This window comes from Athene cunicularia (genome assembly GCF_003259725.1).
Source record: "Athene cunicularia isolate RWA chromosome 1 unlocalized genomic scaffold, athCun1 chr1_part1, whole genome shotgun sequence".
Lineage (NCBI taxonomy): Eukaryota > Metazoa > Chordata > Aves > Strigiformes > Strigidae > Athene > Athene cunicularia.
The window spans coordinates 90,265,682-90,289,671 of record NW_020799091.1 but is presented as its reverse complement, the minus strand read 5'-3'; the positions used below and the strand labels follow the sequence as shown (position 1 = coordinate 90,289,671).

At 40.9% G+C, this 23,990-nt stretch overlaps 1 protein-coding gene across 2 annotated transcripts in view; it reads right to left on the bottom strand.

Moving 5' to 3' along the window:
* The window catches only part of SYTL5 (synaptotagmin like 5), a 91,872-nt gene that overhangs the window by 53,599 nt on the left and 14,283 nt on the right, over positions 1–23,990 (bottom strand). For both annotated transcript variants that reach the window (XM_026844362.1, XM_026844371.1), the window contains exon 2: positions 11,323–11,827. In XM_026844362.1, the coding sequence (XP_026700163.1) occupies positions 11,323–11,441 (119 nt within the window). In that variant the 5' untranslated portion in view covers positions 11,442–11,827. The remainder of the gene's footprint in view (positions 1–11,322; positions 11,828–23,990) is intronic.

Here is a 23,990-nt window from a genome sequence, read left to right as displayed (position 1 = left end):
TTTGGAAGTTTTTCTACAGTTGAATGCACCTACTGTTAAATGCTTCATTCTAAAATCAGCATTCAACAAAGCTCTACTCAGTAAGGTTTATTTTTAAATACACAGAGGAAAATAACTGCTAGAACTTGCCAAACTGCTTGAAGCACAAGCTTTATCTTTCTAATGCTGAAGTCCACAACACGAAATCACGGAACAGTTGAGGAGGGATCTCTTGAGACCAATCTAGTCCAACCCTCCTGCTCAAAGCACAGTAAGCTGTATTAGGTTGCCCTAGATTGATTCAACTATTTCCAAGGATGGAGATTCCACAACGGCTATGGGTAGGCTCATCTGGCATTCAACCGCCCACACAATAAAAACATTTTTCCTTATGTTGAGATGCAATTTCCTGTACTTCAGTTTGTGCCCACTGACTTTTGTCTGTTCTCAAGACACCACTCAGAAGTGCCTAGCTCCACCTTCTTTAACCCCCCATTAAGGATTTATACACATTGATAAGATCTCCCAAGCCTTCTCTAGATTGAGCAGTCTCAGCTCTCTCATTCTCTCCACATAACATGCTCCAATCCCTTAATCATCTTTGTCTCCCTTCACTGGACTTGCTTCACTATGTCACAGAATGGTTGAGGTTGGAAGGGACCTCTGGAGGTCATCTAGTCCAAGGCCCCTGCTAAAGCAGGGCCACCAAGCACAAACTGCCCAAGACCATGTCCAGACAGCTTCTGATCATCTCCAAGGACGGAGACTTCACAAACTCCTAGGGCAACCTATGCCAGCGCACAATCACTCTCACAGTCAAAAACAGTTTCCCAATGTTCAGATGGAACCTCCTGTTCTTAATAAGATCCCCCTAAGCTTTCCCTTCTCCAGGCTAAACAGTCCCAGCTCTCCCAGCCTTTCCTCATATGAGAGATGCTCCAGTCAGTCATTTTCACAGCCCTTCACTGGACTCTCTCCAGTATACCCATGTCTCTTATACTGAGGAGCCCTGCAACAACTTATCTATGAGGATATAGCGGACTTCCCTGAAGTCTAAGCTGACAATACCCACTGCCCTCCTATCACATACCAGGCCCATCATTGCAACACAGAAGTTTATCAGGTTGGTCAAGCATGACTTCCACTTGATGAAGCCATGCTGACTACTCTCCATGATTTTCTTGTCTTTAACATACCTAGAAATGGTGTCCAGGATTAGCTGTTCCATCACCACCCCAGGGATCAAAGTGAGACTGCCCATGTCTCTCTTGTACTGGGGAGCCCAGAACTTCAGATGTGTCTCGTCAGGGCAGAGCAGAGGAGTAGGATCACCTCCCTTGACCTGCTGTTGACACTCTGCCTAAGGCAGGCCAGGATGCTATTGGTAGTCTTTGCCACAAGGACACATTGCAGGCTCATAACCAACTTGATGCCCACCAGGACCCCCAGGGTCTCTTCTGCCAAGCTACTTTGCAGGCAGTCAGTGCCAAGCCTGTACTGGTGCAGGGTTATTCCTCCCCAGGTACAGGACTTCATGTTTCCCTTTGTTGAACTCCATGAGATTCCTGTCAGTCCTTTTCTCCAGCCTGTCAAGGTCACTCTGAATGTCAACACTTACACGGTCTATGAACCATTCCTCCCAGTTTTGTATCACTTGTGAACTTGCTAAGGATGCACTCTGTCCCATCATCCAAGTCATTAATGAAGATCATAAACAGTACTTGCCTCAGTATTGACCCCTAGAGTACACTGCTGCTGGCTGTCCTCCAGCTAAACTTTGTCACTGATCATAAGCCTCTCAGTTCAGCCAGTTTAATCTGCCTCACAGTCTATTTACATAGTCTGTACTTCAACTCTGATAACATCTTTACTGACAAGCTGGTGGTGTCAAAAGCCTTGCTAAAGTCATAATAAAGAACATCCACTGCTCTCCCCTCATCTACCAAGCCAGTTATTTCACCACAGGTTATCAGGCTGGTCAAGCATGATTTCCTCTTGGTAAATCCATGCTGACTATTCCTGAGGATCTCCTTGTCCTTCATGTGCCTGGAAGTCATTTCTAGGATTTGCTGTTCCATCACAATCCCAGAGATTGAGGTGAGGCTGACCAGCCTGAAGCTCCCTGGGTTTTCCTTCTTGCCCTTTCTGAAGGTAGGAATGACATTTGCTTTCATCCAGACCTCAGACACCTCTCAATCACCATGATCATTCAAAGATTATCAAGAGTAGCCTTGCAAGGACATCAGCCAATTCCCTCAGCACTCACAGACCAGTCTGCACTCACAGACCAGTCCAGTCTGTCCAGTTTGTTTAAATATTCCCTAACCTGATTCTCCTCCACTGAGGGCAAATATACCTTGCCCTGGACTTTCCCCATAATCTCAGGGGGCTGGAATTTCTTAAGACCTGTTTTACCAGAAAAGACTGAAGTGAAGAAAGCATAGTGCATGCTTTGTCACTAGGTTGTTCCATTCAGTAGCATGCCCATGCTTTTCCTAGCCTTCTTTGTGCTGCTGGTGGATTTTGGCTTCCCTAACCCTATACCTGCATACCCAGGTCACTCCTCCCTAATTCCACCTCCTGTACTTTTCCTTTTTAGGTCTTGGTTTTGTCAGGAGCTTCTTGTTCATCCATGCAGGCCTCCTGACACCTTTACTTGCTTTCCTGCTTGTCATGATGGACCATTATTGAGCTTGGAAGAGGTGATCCTTCAAAACAAACACCTGGCCTCTCCCCCCACCAAAAAAAACAAACCTCCAAACAGTTCTCTTGCATCTCTCTTCTCTCCAGTACAGTCTCCCAAGCGACTCTTCCCATCAAGTTCCTGAACAACCTAAAATCTGCTCTCCTGAAATGCATTTTTTTGCTTTCTTCCCTCCACTCATTCCACTCATGGTGATGGCAGCAAGGCTGTCCCAACTTTCTGTGACCTGTTCTTCCTTGTTGGCAAATACCCTGTCCATCAGATCATCTCCCCTTGGTGGCTCCTTTGTCAGGGAGCTATTGACAATGTACTGCAGAAACTAGGCCTGCACATGTGCTCTGCTAAGCAGATATTAAGGTGCCTGAAGTCCCCCAAGAGGACCAGGGTCTTCAAACACAATGCTTCTTGCCAGTTGTATGAAGAAGGCTTAATCTATTACTTCTTCCTGGCCAGGCAGACTGTAGCAGACACCCATCACAACACTGGTCATGTTGGTCACCTGCAAATCCTGAGCCATAATGCTCTCAACTGACTCAATGTCCTGGTCTCAAGGTCTATCATTCCTAAAGAGCCTATACACATGTACTGCAGCAATCTGCGTGTGATTAATCCCACTGCCTTCCATGATCCCAATGAGATCATAACTCTACAACTACATGCAAACTTCTAATTCCTCTTGTTCATTCTCCATGCTGCATATGTTTAGTGCACAGACATCTTTGAGAGGTGCCCAGCCATGCTGATCTCCCAGAAATGGCATCTGCCTATCCGATAGGCACTTCCTTATTTATGTGGATATGCTTGGCATGGACCCCCTTCTACACCATTTTCTTGATTACAAGGCCTCTCCTGTTCACCTTGCCCCACCTAATTTGTTTGCCAACCTGGGCCACCACTTCTTTATTTGATCATTGGTCATTCTCTTTCTCTCGCTGATCTCTTTTGTGGTCTCCTATTGAAACTGTGAACTTTTAGACAGTAGAACTGCCAGCCAATGTTCAATAGAGGTAGGCTTTGAGGGGCAATTAAGTTTTCACTTTTTATTCAGTTTTGCAAAGATTTGGTCAATCACGTACCATAGAACTAAAGGGGCACATACAATTCAGTTTCAGATTCTTTATTCTTTTGGGACTTGAATATCTGCATGCAAAACAACAACCTGAACCTTGCCCAAATGTCAGGGTAACTTTAGAAAATGAATATTGTTAATCCTCAAATCTCAAAAGGGTTAAAATACTAAGCACTACCAAAGGCTCATTTTTCATACCAGATTTATTTCCAGTGGCTCATTTTTATTTAAAAAAAATAAAAGTCAACAGCGACCCATTGCATTTCATGAACTCCACAGGCACTATGATGTCATCTTTTCAGTATTAATCACTATGTCCTGTAGATTGCATCCAGTTTTATAAATTGAAATAAAACCTACACTGAAGTCCTTCCATTCCAGTCTTCTCCCTCCTCTCTGCAGCTTTCAGGCCCCTTTGTTCTTATTAAGAAGCCTATTTGGGCATAAAATTCCAATTTAAAATAAGGAAATCTCTATCAGCCCAAATCAATAAACCCCGCATTTTTAAATAAAAGCTTAAAGATCAACATGTTGGAAAAATTATCAATATTCTTTTAACATTAAAAAGGTATTATTCCTATTATCCAGTAGTGCTGATTGCAACAGTATTTTCCACTGCTTATGCAATACAAAATCTTTAATTCCCATTAGATGATCGTTGATCTGCCAACAGCATGAATTCTGAAAAGTGTTTTTGTTTTTTAACACAGAGCTGCCTTCGATGACTTTCAGGAAACTGAGATAAAATAAATCAACCCACATCTTCTCTGCTCATTTAAACAAATAAAACAGAAAAATTAAAAAAGCAAGAAAACAATGTATGGACAGATATACTAGATACGAACTTTCTTTTGGAATTCCCTATACTATCTGTTGAACTACTGATTGGCTATAACAAACACATTCAGATCTTAAGAAAATAAAGAATGAAATGTCTTAAGAGCCAGGAAGAAGAGGAGGAGGAGGTGGGTTATTTATCTAAAAAATCCATCATAACAGCCTCTAAACAACCACAGCCTAGCTGCAGTAGTTACACAATATCGGAAAGAGGTAACAAGTGCAGCAGGTAGCTAGACTGACTTAGCACCACTCATCCCCCAAGACAGGAACCAGCTGTATTATAAACACTCAATTTCTTTTTGCCATTCTAACATTTGAGCTCTCCTTCATTTTAAAGGAACCTAATTAACCATGCAGTTAGATATTTTTTATATTAAACAAGGATTAATCTTTATCAATCCTCTCCTAGTAATATGAAAGAGAAAATAAACTCAGCAGAAGCCAATACAGTAAGCTGCTGGAGAAAAAGCAGCCTATCATACAGTGAAGTTTCTAAACCATCTATTACAACAGCCATTTGATAGAAGATAGCTATTCAAAAGAAATTTGTTTCTGCCAAGGAGAGCAGAATATTTAGCCATTCCTCTGTGAATTTATATTAAGATTCCTCTAAGAAAATATGTCAAGTCCATTGAAGAAAAGTTCTGTTGTAATTAGTATTCCAGGTAATACCGAATGACTTAACCTAAGCCTTTCCAAATGGGGCCTAAAAGGCCCATATAAAAAATCAAAGCAAACAAACAAAATGGACTTAGCCAACGCTGAATCTGAGAAATGACTCAGATTCTAGATTAAGTCCCTCTAACAAGTAAATATGAAAACCTGATGCCTTGAAAAGATGAGGGAAGAAAATGCAGGCAGCAAGGACTGCAATTTTACAAAACCCAAACCAAGAAGTGGCAAGAAGTCCTAACTATTGGCACAGTTGCCCACCACCTGCAAGAGACACAAAATGGGCCCCATGAGAGTCTAACTCTTCCCTACTAACACTAAAAGTCACAAGGCAAAGGTGCTTGTTCTCTCACAATTGCAACCTCCAGAGATGGAATATTCCCAGACCTTTATAATCCTGCAAAGAAGCAGCAGCAATGAGAAGCCTTAACAGATCCATTTTTCCTTATCGGTATGCTTTACCCTAGTGAATATTTATTCCCCAAATACAGAAAATTGAATAGCTATAATGCTGCAAGAGGCAAGACACTCACTGCTCAAGACATTCACTTAAATGACTGCCATCATTTCCTCTAACTCTGTAAGCACGATCCACTTGCTTTGAGTTAGGTACAGGTTTTTAAGTACCAAATTGGTTTTTTTTTAAATTTTTCATTTCAGTAGGATTTTGGAAAACTTTTTACGTTGAAAAATTTTTCAACGTTATCTCCTCTCCCTTTTTGAAAAACCACTGTTGAATGCAGTGGCATACATGATTTCTCAGTTTGATTTTCAAATTTCTCCTGCATCTTTCTTCTCCCCATTTCAAAAACCTTTTCCATCTTAAGATGTAGAGCAGCAGAATCCAAGTATTCCTAATTTTATTTTGCCATTCTAAATTTCCAGAGTTCAGAGTCATAAAAAATTATAGAAAAAAACCCACCCTGTTGTCAACCAACAATAATTGAAGACTTCTGCAGGAAAAAAGTTTAAATATATGAAATTGTTCCAGTCTTGCACCTGTTCTTAATAAAATTCTGTTTCCTGCACAGATGAGTTGACACATCCTCCCTCTGAAGCTGTGCAGCTGTTAACTTAGATACCAGAGAATCTCTCTGTGTAGGAAATGGTATCAGCATACTGAGGCTAAGGGAAACAAGAAATTTCCTACCCAGACTGATTCCCAGTATCTCCTTCAAATTAAACCAGATTCCCTCTGCTGACACAATATGCTGAAAGTAACAGTAAATATTATTGACAATTCACAAAAGAATTTCCATTGATAACTCTCTGCATTGTAAAATCTAGGCATTTGAGTACCTAAAGTATTTTTTTAGGTTCTTATTTTATAAGCACAGATTTTCAAATTTTGCTTATGTAACAGATCTGTAGGATAATAACTGTCTTAAGAATATCCAAGAATGGAGGTATACTGGTGACAACAAGAGGAAACAGGGAAAGGCCAAGATTGAATTTGCAAAGGAAAACAGAACCAGTGCAATGAATGGCAGAACAGAGCCCAGTGAACAGAAGGAAAAGGAGGCTGGGAACCGAAATGATACTGGATACTTTAAAATGATGACAAACTTCCATAGATGAACCTTAAAATAAATTGTACGCAGAGTTTGAAAATTAATCACTATCATAAATTATTTCAACAACAAAGGATCTTCATTCTTGAACACTGGAAAGCAAAACAGGCACCTCTACCCTTAGAACACTGAAAATAGTAACTATTTTTGATGGAAAAGTCTCTAATTCAAAGAACATGTTAAATTCATTTCACAAATGAGTTGCCAGACAAGCAACCCATACACATATGGATGAGCAGTATGTTTTAATGTAAGGACTCTTCCTTCAAATATTTATAGGCAGTTTTGCAAAAACACAGACCATATACCATCCCACATACTATCTTGCAATTATTCTATGTTTACAAACAAGTCCAAATGTATATTCAGCAGATAAGTCAATATCCATTCCCCAAACAACTTCTTTTTCAAAAGTATTTGCTCATAGTTATCACATGGTGGTATCCATGCTAACAGTTTCTCCTATATTTTAATAAAGTTAATACCCTAAATTGCTCTTGTGGATCTCTTCAGATTGGTAGAGATGCTATTTTCATTAACTGAAAAGACAGGAAAGACAACAGAATCACAGAATCATTCAGGTTGGAAAAGACCCTTGGGAACATCGAATCCAACCATCAGCCCTACTCTATAAAGTTCTCCCCTACACCATAATCCCCCCACATCTCATCCAAACGACCTTTTAACACATCTAGGGATGGTGACAAAAAATGGTGAAAAACTGCAGACCTGCAAAATTTCATTAAAAGTAATTTTTAAAATCTCTGTCATTAGGAGATGCTTCCAAATGCTAACAGAACTAATGCACCCCCATTACCCACAGCAAAACAACACATTTCTGGGAAAGCCACGAGAAAGGAACGTCGTGATGCTGCAGCTGTTCCTCTGCAGGAAAAGAAGGTTCAGGGAGGCTGAACCAGCTTCCCAGTCTCTGCTCCCACAACACCAGCTTCAGGCAACTTTCCTTGTCAATACAGATCTGCAGCTGGTGTGATTCTTACACAACTTCTGGCAACCTAAATGCTGAGGGAATTATTCAAGTAATAACCCAATAAAGCCTTATCCTTGGAAGAAACTGGCATGTTCCTTCTTTGTTTTCTCATTATGCTGGTATCTCCTCTTCCAAAAACATGGTATTCACAGCTTTGCTTCCTAAAGAATGAAAAGAGCCTCTGTATTTTAAAAACTCTGCCTAGGAAAATAATCAATGTAAGAAAGCAATGGACATCAGCAGTGTCATGCGTGTTTGCTCTGTGGTAGCATAATAGTATTGAGAAGAAGAGCTAGCTCCAAATGCAAAACGCTATGACCATCAGATCCACTTCTCTGTGTAACACCACAGCTGAGGAGGATGCAGTAGGACTACTGCTATTGGAACAGAAAGTTAGATGGAACACACCTAGTACATGGTGCATGCCCCTTCAGCAAATGCATTCTTTTGATTTAGTACTGATTTAATGACCTGTGACACTACACATTAAACGTGCTATGCATTTTCATTTAAAAAATTGTAAAAGAATGGGGAAATAAGGAAAAATATATATGCTTCAGTCCAAAACATTCAGCTGAGAATGTCTTGACTGACAATAATCTGGATGCAAGTTTCTGCCAGCAATTCACATGCTAAAAAACCCCCTACTTTTGCACCCTCATTATGGTTCAAGTTCACTATTTTTAGCTCTATGTCGTTTAATGATTTCATCCAAATAATCTTAGCATTGGAAAAAAAAAAATCACAATGGTCATTTGACTAAATCAAAAGCATCATAGAGCAAAGTTTAGAACACTGTAGGTTATTTGCTCAAGTAATCTACTAATAGCTTTAAATCAATATTCAAAGAAAATTTCCAATCACAAGATGTAAATTTAAGAACATAAACCCTAATATTTATTAAGCAGGTTGCTTATTTGTATTATCAAAACCAGACCGCAGAAGGAATACTTGCTGCCTTCTGTGTTTCTCTCACATGTAATATCTGAAATATTTGTACATCAAATTAAAATACAAGAACAGCCACCTGCACTCCAGAACACAGTATGAGCAGAGGTAGTGAAAATAACTCTTAACAATTTCGGTATTAGGACATCCTCCTACACCTTTGCTTTCATGTTGAATAGAAAGACCTTTTCAAGTTACGATAGTTTTTGAAGACTAACAGGAACAGAAAAAACAATTACTGAGATAGATTCAGAAACAGTGGAACAAACTAATAAAAATTCTTCAGTACAGTGTACTAGTAAGCATCTTGCCAGAATGAAAAATGCCTTGAAAATACAAAGGGACTTGTTCTTCTGCAAAGTACTTCCATAAAATATGTAACAGATTGCACCAAATGGAATTCCAAAGACAACAAATGTTCCTCTGAAGTATACTTATAAGCCATAATTAAATATATCCTTGCCAAGCTGCATTCAGAAAGAAAAATTATGGAGTCTCCTAGGAAGCAGTTACCCACCCAGTCCTTTATTGTTTGCATATCTTTGAAGTCTTTTATAGACTACATTCCACCATTATCAACCACAGTATGGTCTAGTGACAATTCTACGAATATACTCTGAATCTAAACCCTATTGGATCATATACAGCTGCTAGAAGCATGCATGAGTATCACATTACATTGTTAGTTATCCTAATTAGCTTTATATTTCAATTAATTTCATTTGCAGACTTTTCTTAGGATGCTCTTTCCATGTGTACGAAAACACAGATAAGCTAATACCACCCACCACTTCACTGAACTGTATCCTTCAGAGGTGCCTCAGGTTCTCAACTCAGTAGATTTGGCAGAGTGACTTCTCGTAGTGACAAAACCCCAGAAAATTAGAGGTTTTAAGACGTCGTATAAAAAACCAAAACAAAACAAAAAAAACAAACCACCAAACAAACAAACAACAAAAACCACTCCAAACCAAACCCCCCACAAAATCTTAGGAGTTTCAACTTTCCACTTGAGATCTGGAAACAACAGTAGCAGAAAAGAACGCTTTCGGGGGGTTTGCTAAACTAGTGATCTGCTACACTGCTGCACTTCATAACACCTTGGATCGATGACTACTGGCATGTCACACATTTCTAAGGCCACCACCTTAGAAAAACTGAAATACTTACTTTGAAATGCTTACTCTATTACAAAACAGAGCACAATGCCTGGAACAAACAGTGCTCCATCTGTTTTCTTGTGTTCTGTTTTCCTCTTCATCTGACAAATCACGAAGGAGATTAAATGATTAATTTGCCCATGCCACTGTAAAGAAACACTTTTCCTTCCAGTCTTAAAACTGGTTGCTGCTTCTGCTATAACTCACTCCATTTAGATGAGCTGCTACATTTCTCCAGTTAAATGGGCTGCACACCAATAAGGGCATCACACTTAGACTTGGTTCTCTCAAGGTAGCAAGACTTCCAAAATCAGACTAACTCTGCATGCATTTCCAAATAACAGTTTTATACAAAAGAAGCCTCAGCAGGTGCTGAACAGACATCTCTGCAATGCACAATGTCCAAAATGCTTTTTAGCAAATCAAAGGGAAGAACAATGCAGGCTGCTCTTGGAATACATGGACAGAAACCAGCAAAGGCTGGAAAGCTTCACTTTATCATCCATTACACTCAGCAGCCTTGCCAACACCAAGTGGTGTATACATCCACAAAGCCTGTTTCTCAGAACCAGCACTGTATAAAAATCTAAAAGGGCAATGGGGAAAAGCGATAGGAAACAGCAACAACATACTGGAAAAGCATATGAACTTTTGCAGAACTGATACTTAGCTGAACTAACTGAATCTGAGCTACCTAAAATAACTGACTCTCCACCCGCCTCCTCATATTGTTCTCTGAACTTCGATTTTTACCTTTTTTTCCCCTCAGAAAAGAACATATGGACTCAATTTGAGTCTCTACTTCTCCCATCAGTGACTTGAGATGCATACCTGAGATTTTCAGTTTTATTTATTAGAAAATCTAAGCCATTTGAAAAATGAAGTGTCCCTCCTCCCTATTCTGTAAGCACTACAATGGGAAGAAAAAGGTCACTATCTCATGTTTGCCCCATGCTGTATGGGCTCCTGTATAGAGGCAGACGCCTGCTTTCTTCTCCCTGTGACACCTTCCAAACTTCCCCTCCTGCAGTCAGCTCTGAAGGCACCAAGCATACAGCTCCTCTCGGAGCAATAAAGTTCAAGAGCCTTACTAAAGCCTTCCATTCACAGGGGGGAAATTCAGCCAAACTGCGCTATATCTACAGAATCTGAAATTTAAAAACCACTGCTGTGTATTTTTGCACTTGCTATGTTTCTGACTCTTTTGCCTTGAGGCAATGGACACAATCTTGCCACAGTAGCAAGCTATTTTCTTTTTAACACACATTGAGGTATACCTATGCCACCTCCCAACACTCACCCTTCTCCTAAGGCATCTAAAAAATATTCACTGTGTACCACAAAAATGTGTTATGGACTGTATCTGTAAGAACAATAATAAGTGTTACCTTATCCTTTTATCTTCAACTTTTTTCAGATACTCATCTCTCTTCAATACTCCCAGTATTGTTTCCCTTTCATGTTCCAACAAAAATGACAAATTGATGATCTCCAAGTGCTTCGTCATGGTTCTTCAACAGTCACTATTTCAATGACTGTTTTGCTCGATCAATTCTTCCAATGATTTATTTGCACAACTCGAAAGGCACGTTTGTGTCAGAGTTACAAGATCCACACTGGCAAGAGGTATTTTGAAAAATGCTTAAGTTAACCAGGTGTCAAGACGGTATTGCTTTGCTTTCCAGCTATGCAAGAAATAAAGGCGGCTTCTTTTTTTCTTCCTCAAGACAGCCCGTCATTTTCCTCGTTACTGAATGCCCTTGTGTCCTGGCCAACACTCATCAGCACGCTGCAGGCCTTCTGACTGCATTCACAAGCAGCTGCAGAATCAACTTCCTGGCATAATTGTAGTTTGGAGCCACAAAACAGCTGGGTATATTTATTTCAAACTACCTGAAAGTCAAAACAAACAAGCATATGTGATTTTGACATTACCATCACTGTCTGATTTGAGAAAGTCTTAATCTAGTAATGTTTGAAAGCCATCAAAGTTACAGCTTTTGTGTTTAGGGCTGCCGTAACATACCCGATGCTGAAATAGCCCAGTTTTTGTCTGCCAGTTATCCAACACATACATACCAACCAGCTAACTGACATTATGATTTGGACCCATCTCACCTTCCAGATTTTCTTCTGCATTAGGAAATTGCTACTCCAAAATAATAGCTTTCCTAAACAGACACTGCCCAGCTGCTGAAGCTTCAGCAAATATCTCAAGAGAAGCTCCTATTTGTTCAGACAAGATTCCTTCTAAGTACATTTTACATATCGCTCTGCCTAGGTGATATTTTCTACCCCAAACCAGCTGAAGTACTAGCAGCAGTTAATTTTGCATAAACCAAGTTTTAAAACAGTATCAGATACTGTTGCTCTTGCAAGGTTATCTTTTAAGATGGAAGATAGTGCAAGTGTCTTTACCATACATGAACCAGATGTCGTAAAAAATTGTCACTGCATCCTACTTCACTCCTGCATGAGTGAAGTAGTTTAAATGTGTGTGTTTAAACTCTGAGACCACTGCCTTCATTCTGCCATGTGCTGGTACAAGAGGTACCAAAACAACCCTTAACTCTCAGAAAGAGATCATGTGGTTTAGCTTACATACCTTTTGGGGTAAGCAGTAGACATTTCTGTTATACACATAGTTGTTTAAAAACAGCAATAGCAAAACCAGCCAGAACATTTGTTCAATGAAAAAGGAGACTAATGAGTAATGAGATACTGGTTTTAACAAACTACCCCTTAAGACTTCCCTGCTTTAGACAAGAGACAAAGAAATTAACAGTTAGAATCCAATATAACCGTTAAGTAGATACTCTTTTATTGGCAGCACTGGGGTCACCCTGGGGATTCTCCACCATAAGGGCTCCCAAGAATTAGCAAGGGACATCAGTTTACATACACACAAATCATACATATTAATTAGATTTCCTAGAAAAGGGTGTCTTATGATAATGAGTTCCCATAATTAATTTGCATAATTTGAGCATGCATAGTGAAAATAGGGTGAGGGTCTTTGGTGGTCAGGGGAGGAAGTAAGTAGTCGTCTTCACAGTGTTTGCTAGTTGACCCTCTTTCCAGAGCATGTGCTGTGAAGTAAAGTCCAGGTGTCTCCCTCCTAAGCCAGCAAAATCAGTTTCCCTGTAACAGGGTTTCTGTGTCTCTTTGTTAAAGACCCCCTTATCTCATTCTAGGGGTTGCCCAAGTGTCCGCTGAAGGCCTTGAGTCTGCTATCAGTGATTTACGGAGGGAGCTTAACAGACGTTTCAATCTTACCTAAACAGACGAAGGGACCTAAGGAAACAGCTGAAGAGTCGGGAGTCCTTGAGAAACAAATGAAGCAAAACGCAAGCAAAGCTTTGAAACAAATGAAGCAAAGCACAAGCAAAGCTTTCATACATCACATCACAGCTTAGTCTTAATAACTGTCAGAAATTAATTTGTTTGAGCCCTTTCATTCCCTTTCAACATGATTAGACACCAGGACTGTATTTTACATTAAGATTTAATAGGAAAATTTGCACTTCTCCTTTCCTGCACTTTTTGCTCTCTCTCTAAATAGTCCAGAATAAATTAGCTGACAAAAGCTGAATTACAAACCAATTTAGGGTTTAAAAACAAAAGAAGCCATCCAGCTTTTAGAAACGGACAACGTTCCTTTCTACAGACTTTTGATGTTTTATTAAGCAGCCCTGTGGCTGGTTAGGAAATATAGTTGTTTTCATCCTAAACTGAGTGAAGATTTCACACAACAGAGCATTTGAGGAATGATAAAATGCAAATTAGGACACATGTAAAAAATGCAGAGCCCCCTAAAAGGGTAGACTTGGTTCTCATCTACATTCAATACGCAGATGGTGCATTAATTTCTTAAGTCAGAGTAAAGCAATGATCTAGTATTGCACTTGCAAAGGAAGTAGTAACAGAGGAGGAATGAATGAACACACAAGACAGCAAGTGAGCTTTTCGAATATGTGGGTTTTTTCCTTTGCCTCATGGAAAGGAGTGGAACTACTCCTTGGGACTATCCACATGCTTTTCCCACTTTTTTTATCCCAGTGGAAAGGGATTTCTAGAATAGAGTCTTCCTCTGAATCTACTGTTGATGGCAGACACATTAGAAATAACAGACATGTTAGCACATGACAGCAAAATTAGACTCAACTGAATAATAAGGTGCAGTTTATCCTGAAGTATACCTGCATCCACTGTACACAAGCACCATGTCTATCCAGAGAGCGTTCACTCACCCTCCCAAGACAAAAGAATTACTTAAGGCTTGTTTGAGGGGAAGAAAAAAAAAAAAAAAAAAAAAAAGGGGGGGGGGGGGGGGGGAGAAAAAACATTATAGTGGGGAAGAACATTCCATTTATTTTTACTAACTGGTAGTACCGCTGCTCGTGACAATTAGAAATTTAGCACCCCAAACTGTAATCTTTGTGAGTGATGTTAGTTAAGAGCTACAGGAAGCACAGTGCATCCACTGCAATCAGCTACATTTGTAGTTGCCCCAGGTGTAGCAACCACTACTGTCACTGCCGCATGTATCCTCCTTGAACCTATCAAATCAAAAGCTTCACCTGCACTCCAAAACACTTTCCCCTCACCTCTCCCACATCCTCTCAAAAAGGAGGAGAAGCATCCTGCTCCCAAGAGAGAGAAGCAGAGCTAAAAGGAGCAAGATGAACAGGAGAGGAATTATCCTCTTTTCTTCAATGACGCTATTATCAAATTGCTTGATGTAAGAAATTACTTCCACCGCCAAGTCATTATGTTTACTTTGCCGGAAGCCAGTATGTGGAATGATTTAGTGATTCAGCAACAAAACCAGCATTTTCTACGTGAACTGACTGCAGTGGTACAGGACTGTGGCATTACATCATGTTGCTTGAGTGGCAGAGCCTTCATCTACTGTTGGTGGGAAATTCTTTGCCAGCAGAGAAATGTGGTCTGCACTACACCTATTTACTAGCACAGATGTATGTGGGACGGGCACAAACTGTATTTCCATACTGGTAAAGAAATTCCTACCAACAGTAGCTGAGTGCAGCATGGCGTGGTGGACTGCAACTGACTTTTGTCACATGAGAAGCTGGGATATATCATCTCTTGAAAAGGCACTAACCACTGTCCAAACCAAAGCTGCACGAGGCACAATGACCAGGTTAGAAACTCATCAGGAGCAGGATTGATGGCATTACTGCCTCTTATGCATGCTTCAGGCAGCCACAGTTCCCACCTCCCAACTCAGTGCTGGCACTATTTATCACAGTGTGCTGAATCTGGATCCAATGCACCCAGTCTTGACACTCAAATGAAAAAAGGCATGTTTCACATACCTCCTGCTTAAAACACATAAATCCCCTGTATCCTGAGTTCATTCACATTGGGTTCTGAAATAAAATTCACAGAATCATAGAACAGCTTGGGTTGGAAAAGACCATAAAGATCACCTAGTTCCAAGGCCCTGTCATGGGCAGGGACACCTTCCACTAGACCAGGTTGCTCAAAGCCCCGTCCAACCTGGCCTTGAACACTGCCAGGGAGGGGGCAGCCACAGCTTCTCTGGGCAACCTGTGCCAGTGCCTCACCACCCTCAGTGTAAATAATTTCTTCCTTACATCTAATCTAAATCTACCCTCTTTCAGTTTAAAACCATTACCCCTCATCCTATCACTGCACTCCCTGATAACGAGTACCTCTCCATCTTTCCTGAAGGCCCCCTTTAATACTGGAAGGCCACTGTCAGGTCTCCCCGGAGCCTTCTCTTCTCCAGGCTGAATAACCCCAATTCTCTCAGCCTGCCCTCACAGGGGAGATGCTCCAGCCCCCTGATCATCTTCATGGCTTCATCTGGACCCACTTGAGCAGGTCCATGTCCTTCTTATGCTGGGGAACCGAGAGCTGGACACAGCACTGCAGATGGGGTCTCACAAGAGTGGAGTAGAGGGGAAGAATCACCTCCCTCGACCTGCTGGCCACACTTCTCTTGATGCATCCCAGGATACAGTTGGCTTTCTGAGCTGCAAGCACACAATGCTGACTCATGTCCAGCTTTTCACCCACCAGCACCTCCAAGTACTTCTCTGCAGGGCTGTTCTCAACCTCTTCATCCCCCAGCCTGTATTGATACTGGGGGCTGCCCCAACCCAAGTGCAGGACCTTACACATGGCCTCGTTTGAAGCTCATGAGGTTCACATGGGCCCACTTCTCAATCCTGTCAAGGGCCCTCTGGATGGCAAAACTAAGATGGCTTCACTAAGTAACCACCAAAACATGGTCCATGTCCACAGTTGTCTTTTATCTTTTCTGAGGCTCACAGCTGTATACAAGCCTATAATGGGGGAAGGAAGGGATGGGCAGCCAACATTAAGTCTAATACAATGGCAGAAAGACATTAATAGGTTCTTGTCATACCAAGAACCTTTAACAAATGTAAAGCTTACCATGTTGAGAGTGTAATGGCCAACTTGTCTCTCTTCCTGTTTTAACTTAAGGATACTGCTTGCAGAATGCCATATACAGGAGCAAGAAAAACCAGATTCACTTCTCAACTATGTGTTTGCAAAGTGCACACGCCTGGATAAGCAAACTAAGTGCCAGCAGGTACTGAAGCAGAAGGAAATGCTTGTTGCACAAAATCAATACATTTGCAAGGTAAGGAAGAATGACTCAAGTCTGTGAAATCAAGTGGTAAGAAAAGAAAACCAAAGCAAATTTGCTGAATGTGATCTTGTTTAATGACACATGGATTAGACTGAGTGCTCTAGTCAGTATTGCAGTGCACATAGGAAGCAGATTCTTTGACTTAGGACAAACTTCAAAGATCTTTACATATAAGAGCTGGAAAATTTATGAACTGGCAAGTCATATATTGCATTAAAGAAAAGGTCACATATGAGTGGCAGCAACATTGTTTAAATAGACATTAAAAGCACAGAATACCATCATACAAATTTGTACCAGTGCACTGGAATGGATGCAAGCTGAGAGAAAAGCTGAAACTGATTAAATCTACCTCTTTAAGTCATGTAGTATAAGCGTGTTTGACTTCATAGTAATCAGAAAAACTCAGATTCATTAATCAAACAAAAACAATGGGTTCAGAAGCAGTACATTTCTTAGGTCAGGCACAATTCCAGCTTTCTGATAATGTCTTGGCAAAGCTGTCATATACCTACAGGACTGCAGATCTCTCTCCAACCAGACAATGTCTTCAAGCTGTATCTAGTTTCTATCACTAGTGTGATAACATTTCAAAAACAAAATCCTAAGTCTTTAAAAACTAAAGCAATAATGTTAAAGCTCATTAAGTCTATGAAGTATTCCACCTTACTGTGTAAGTAAGCACTAAATTAACATGTCTGATTATACAAATAAGAGAGCTAAGACTAAGCTGAGTACCACCAGTCTGAGTGTTCATTAAACAATGCTCCTACTACAGGTCTCCTTCTGCTTTTCAGCCCTTATAATAATCTTCAAGTAACGTGAAAAAGCATTTTTTTTTTAATTTACATTTTCTGTTTCCCTGCTGTTGAATTTTAGGCTCATACAGCTGCCCAAACTATCAGGTTTCATACTGCAAGTGAGAGGCAACACTACAGGCCAGTGAAAGCTCCCTATGGAGCACACCACTTGGCTGCTACCTCAAGAACCTTGTGTTATTTTTCAAGTGTGCATGAAGGCAGGGGAGCAAGTGCAGAACAGAACAGAGGTAGAGAGTACACCAGACAGCATTCACTTGTGAACTCAAGCCCACGCTCCCCAGAGATCCTACAAAACAAATAAGATAATTTAACCCCCTAGGTGACGCTTTGGAATAAACAAACATCTAATAATCTCTATATTACACTCCTTTAGCTAATATTCTTACAAACAGGAGGAAAGAAGTGGGAAGAACGACACAACAGTGTGGCAATCTTTTTCTTTTGTTTTGTTCACGATTGAGTAAACATGGTTCACCTTTCTGGCTCAGCATTTAACCAGAAAAGATGATACCTCCCTGGGTAAGAATGGAAATGGAATTCAATGCGTCAGCTTGCAAAATTAAACAAACCAAATAGCTCCAGACCAAAGAATGAAGGAAGGAAAAATATTTTTGCTATTGTTAAGGAAAAAAAAAAAAATCATCTGTGCAATGTTAAATCATCCATGAAAACATGACCTGGGCTTGAGTCATCTCAATCTTATTGCTTAGTCACAGCATGCACGAAGGCAGTGTTCATTCAATACTGAACTTTAATATGTTTAAGTTTTTCCCTATGTGTCTATACTTTCTGTGATGAAATGGAATGAAAAGCAGTGAACTGAGGTCTAGCATAGAACAGATTTATACACAGTTGTAAACCAAATTCTAATGCACACCTTTTTTTTTGATAGCTGGATAAATTATAAATTTAACAAAGAATCACAGTTATAAAATTTAACTGAGTCAAATTGAAGAAAGTTTATCAACTGTTTACTTTTAAAAATTCATAGCACCCTCTCCCCACATTAAAGTAGCCATGGCATTGGGGAGCAAAAATCACTTCTTGATATTGAGTTCTCTTGGAAATAGAAAGCAAGTACAATGCCAGAAAATTTCCTAATCCTTCTTTCTAACCACTAGCATTTCTTACAAGTACCAACACAGTGAGTTTAGGAGAAATTAAATTAGTATGTATTATGTTATGACACAATTGCCTTTGACACCAGGATGCACAAGACAGGAATGAACTAGCACACACTGGACATCTGAAAGCCTCTATCATCAATGTTACTGGTCAGCAGCTACTGCTCTGTGATCTAGTCATGGCCTGTCTCCATCCTCCTTAAGCACCCTGTCTCCTGTTCACTGGGACTTGCCGGTGTTCTGGGCAGCAACCATCATGTGTAACTGTGTACAAGATGCCTGGGGCAGCAGTTTGTACTGCAGTGCTATTACAGGATTTTTCATCTAACATGAAGTAGAAAATACATGGTCAAACAAGAGGATTATTTTCATTACTTAACAAGATGTTCTTACAAAGAAAAGTATCTGTTTCTTTTAGCTGTGTGCTGGGATTGAGTGGTGAGGTTTTTAGTAGTGGGGGAGGGGGCTACAGCAGTGGCCCCCTGTGAGAAAATTCTCAAAAGCTCCCTGGCTCCAAGTCGGACCAGCCTCTCACCAAGGCCAAGACAATTAGTGATGGTGGCCGTGCCTCTGCTATAACGCATTTAAGAAGGGGAATCTGGGAGGGACTCGGGACTTGTAAAGAGGAGTTAGGAGAAAGAAACCTATGCCAACACCAAGGTCAGTCCAAAGAAGGAGGAAGAAAGGGGGGAGATGTGCTGGAGCAGAGATCCCCTCTGTATCCCATGGTGAGACACATGGCTGCCCCCCTGCCACCCATGATGGTCACTGTGGGAGCAGAGATTCGCCTGCAGCCTGTGGAGGACCCCGCACTGGAGCGGGCAGCTGCACATGAAGAAGGCCAGAACTCTGTGGGCAGAAGACCCTGCTGCTGTAGTTTGGTGCTGGGACAACTGCAACACACAGGGATGACACACACCAGAGCACCTCAAGAAGAATGCATCCCCTAGGAAGGACTCATGACAAAGTTTGTGGAGGACTGTCTTCCATGAGAGGGATACCATGTGGAGCGGAGGAGTGTTCTCCCCCTCCCTTGGAGAAAGGAGCAGCAAACTGACCAAAAACCCCTCAATTCACTGTCCCTGCAGGAAAGGGGTAGAGATAATCAGGAACAAAACTGAGCCCAGGAAGAAGGAAGGAGTGGGAAAGGTATTTTTAAGATATGGTAATGCTTCTCACTGTCCCACTCTGTCTGTTAAGTGTTGGTTTTGTCAGCATTTGAAATAAAGTGTTCTTCTTCCCCTAACAAGCCTCTCTTTTGCCCATGACTGTAATGGATGAGACACCCCTCCCTGTCCTTATCTTGATTCCCAAGATTTTTGCTTTATTTCCTCCTTCCCAGCACTGGAGGAGGGGGAAGGGGTGAGCAAATGGCTGCGTGATGCTCAGTTGCTTTCTGGGCTCAAACTGTGACAAGCTGCAGGAAGCAACTGACTGAAATATTGATTTTTTTTCTCCAACAGAAATTTCTAATCAGAACGCATCAGCAGGTATGTTCCACAGAAATGGATGAGTATTCTTAAAAAATTTCAATAGAAACTTGTCTGTAAATCTTCAAGTTCAAATGTTTTCACTAATTTGCTGAATTAAGAGTACTCCAAAGAAAGTGCTTTGACTTTATCAAGCATTTCATTTTGCAGAACAACTCCTGACTATCAAGCTGTTTAGTACACTTGACAAAATTCTGTCATTGACTTTGCTTTCTTCGTGAATAAAGAAAAATGAAATCACCACCTTTGAGCTTTGCCAAAGGGCTGCAGGAATGTTGCTGAGGAACTACAGCCAGGTTGTGGAGTCAGAGAAGAGGAAACCAGCATTTAGAAAAGCAGCCATTTGGAAAAGCATCCACCAAGCCAGTGAAACCCTCTCTGGGTTTGGGGAGAAGGGAACCCAGACCTTGTGTGTGAATGCTTCGAATGAGGAAATGTGTGTGTGGTGTGTGTAGGAGGTGAGAAATCCCGTCGTCCGTTATTTCAGCCTGTTAGATGCTAGGTGCTCGTATGCCTTTCTGCAACAGTATGGTGTAGTAACACTGATTATCCACTATGTGATGGATGGTACACTGTTCATCAAAATCAGCGAAAAGACAATGGAAAGGTGAACTGTCGTATGAACTATTGCACATTATATAGAACTAACAGCAAGTGCTTAACTGAACTAACATGATAAAATGATATTGTGTAAAAGAGTGAAAGAAAGGGGGAGGGGGGGCAGAGAGAAGTGTCTGTACTTTATAAAGCATGAACAAGGACGTCCATAAATCTCCTTACTCAAGACCAGTAATGAGCCTAGACTGATAAGGGCATTGCAAGCTTGTAAAATCACCACATTCCAGGCGAAGGGTGAAAAGTACACTGTGAGGAGGACCTACAGCCTTCCTCCTGAAGACCACCCCCCATGATTTGAAGACCCCGGCCCGTAATTTTCAGCAGCATCAGCGCAAGCGTAAAGGACTGATAAGCTAATTACCATACGAAGCGGGAGTAGGCAGGTTTAGGTAATGTATATGTATAGGCGTTTAATGAATATGCAATGCTTTGTAGTATAAAATTAAGACATAATTCCTTGAGAGGTGTGGGCCGTTGTTGGAGCAGGAGACTCCCTGGCCACCCAGAGCTGTTTTGCTTGTTGCCGCTTGCTAAATAAAGAAATTGGAAAATCTGACTCAGCCCATTTTAAGAAGTCAGTTTGTAACACATACATGTGATAATAACTTTCTATTTGATTTAGCAAAGCAATTGGATTCAGGTTTTAATGAAAATAAGTTTGTTTTCACGAACACCAAAGGTATATAATCACACACTACATGACTTATCTCTGTAGGAGTGTGAAAAATCTTTAGAAGATTCATCTGCCCAAGGCAGGAGAGTAGGAATGATGTTGGACTAGATGATCTTTCAAGGTCCCTTCCAACTCAAGTCATCCTATGATCCTGTTCTATGATCTCTCTTATTTATTCTGACCTAGTCATCCCAGCCCCGCTCTATAAATGACAGAGATAAATAGTCATTTCTAGGGCATGACTCACCTCATCTTCATGAGAAGATTTTAAAAAGGTCAAAGGAATCGTTGTCTAGTAAGCATCTATTTCTCTCCACTGACTGTGAAGGGGATGCAGCATGACTACCTCAAATGCAGACATACAAATCACACGAGCAAACACATCCTGCTTCTCATTTGCTCTATAAAATGTTCACAAGGACATTTGTCCAGAAACCTACCAAAGGATATAAACAGCTTAATCAGAAAGTGGGATGATTTTGGAGTGTTGCCTTGTTTTGTTTTTCATTAAATACAATGTACAATGTTTATCTCTACAAACAATAAATAAAGCTAACAGCTCACTTAAATCTTGCCATGAAATTGCATCAGTGTGTTGTCCCAGTGGGTCTACCTCAAAATGGGCATGGCGGGAAAGTCTACATTTGTAAGCATATCAGTTTCCAAAATTCTTGTAGCAGGCAGGAAAAACACCCACAAAAATCCAGTTAGAAAATGTAATTTCACTTTCACAGGTTACACTGCTGCCTGTCTGAAGTCTGAGTTGTGCATGAGCTATCAGAGTCCTGAGGATCACTTTCAGCAGGGCAGAGGAATTAGTGGAATATGTGGAGGCTCCCTCTGCTTCTCAGGGTGAGATTTGTAATATAAATGTCTATCCAGGACAGCTGAAAGTAACAGCAAAAGGTCTGTGGGAAGCAGCCATGCATATCATCTATGACTGAGGACCAGAACTTAGTTCAGTGAGAAAAGAACTACATGCTGCTGTCTGATCTTCTAGGACCGCAATGAATCCAATGAGCAACTTCAGCAAAAACCTATATAGACTGCATGACAGCAGCATACACAGGGATCAGCATAATTTGTCATACACTGTCTAACAAGCAAAGAAAATTGAGATTCCTCCAAAAATACTGTTCAAAGGGAACATCTGGAATGATTTTCTTAGCCATTTCAAAACTCTTTGCCCTCTCAGCACAGCCCATCCAAGTGCCTCAGATGTACCTCTCCTGAGAAAAGGGCATGCAGCTGAAGTTGACAGTGCTGAACAGACTGCCTGGCTTCAGTCTAGTTTGCACAAAAAGCAACAGCAGAGATTTAGCAGTAGAGTCTTCAACCATGGCCAGCAAGCAGCAGCCAGGCACAGTGCTGGAGGAGTGAAGTTCAAAGCTGCACAATGGATCACTGTGTGGGAACTCCTCCAAACTAGAAGGAAACAAATGTAGCTGCTAAAGATGACCTTATAGGACATGACAGAAGATACAAATTTCCATCACAGAAATACCTTATGAGACCCGAGGCTTCAATACATCTCTGTTAGCAATCTGACTTTTCAAATGTAAAGATTACCTAACGTACGCTATACTATAATACGTTACGCTAACTATAAGAAAAGGATCACAAGCTTTCTCATCTATCCTCCTGGCCATGAAATGTCAAGGCAATTCCATATACTAGTAGTGCTGTATAAACAGCAGAAAGACACAGAAGCCCTACTCCAACACAGACAAACCCTCAATTATTTCTCTTCGCTTCAGATTCCCTTTGTTGCCATACTTGATACCTCTCTCCCTCTTTTCCAGCTAGATGTGTAATTCCAGTGGCACTATAAGCAAAAGAGTTCAAGAACCTGGAGGTGGGCTTCCAGACTTTCTACCTGTCCTAGAACTACTATTCCAAGCTTTGGGAAGAACAGGTGGTGGGTACAGCCAATGTATTACTGGGACAGTAGCTTTTAAGTGTAAGGGCAACAGAGAAGTTATTCAGGAGAAAGTGTGCAGAGCTGCACTCACAGGATATTAATCATAACATGACCTTTCTGTAGCAGCTTTCTGCCTCCTCTTGGCAAAGATTTACTCCTGCAATCTGCATAGTAAGTGTTTTGGCCTTTTGATTGCATTTGCAATACAGACAGCTTATGCCACTTGAAACAATACCGAAATGTATCCTTATGTGAGGGTCAAACTACTGACTGGTCTGGGTTTGAGATGGAAAGCATAGTTGACGTACATTTCCAGCAGGAACTCTATGAAAGATCTTTCAGAGGGGAACAGGTCAACTCTGAGATGATCCAGTGTACAGAGTAGGCAGCCAAAGTTTGCATGAAAGGGTTGTCCTCCCCTCACCTGGAGAGCCCATCACAACCTGACCTGTAAAGCCAAGTTCCTCATTTACCAGTACAGATTTTAGAAGCTAAGGATACATTTATGGAAGCCTGGTTAATAATCTATCAGTGTGAACAGAATTTTTCCAGTGATAAAATGCTAGATACCCATGTTCTACAGGTGAGCATTTCTCCTTACATATCATGTGCAGCAATTAAAGTTTAATAGATGCCTTCAGTGACAAGGACAGTTTTAGCTTAGGACTATTGAAAAGTTAAAATCACTGACTCAGAGCACAGAGATTTGTGGTAGGTTTTGTTATTTTCCCCACATTTATTA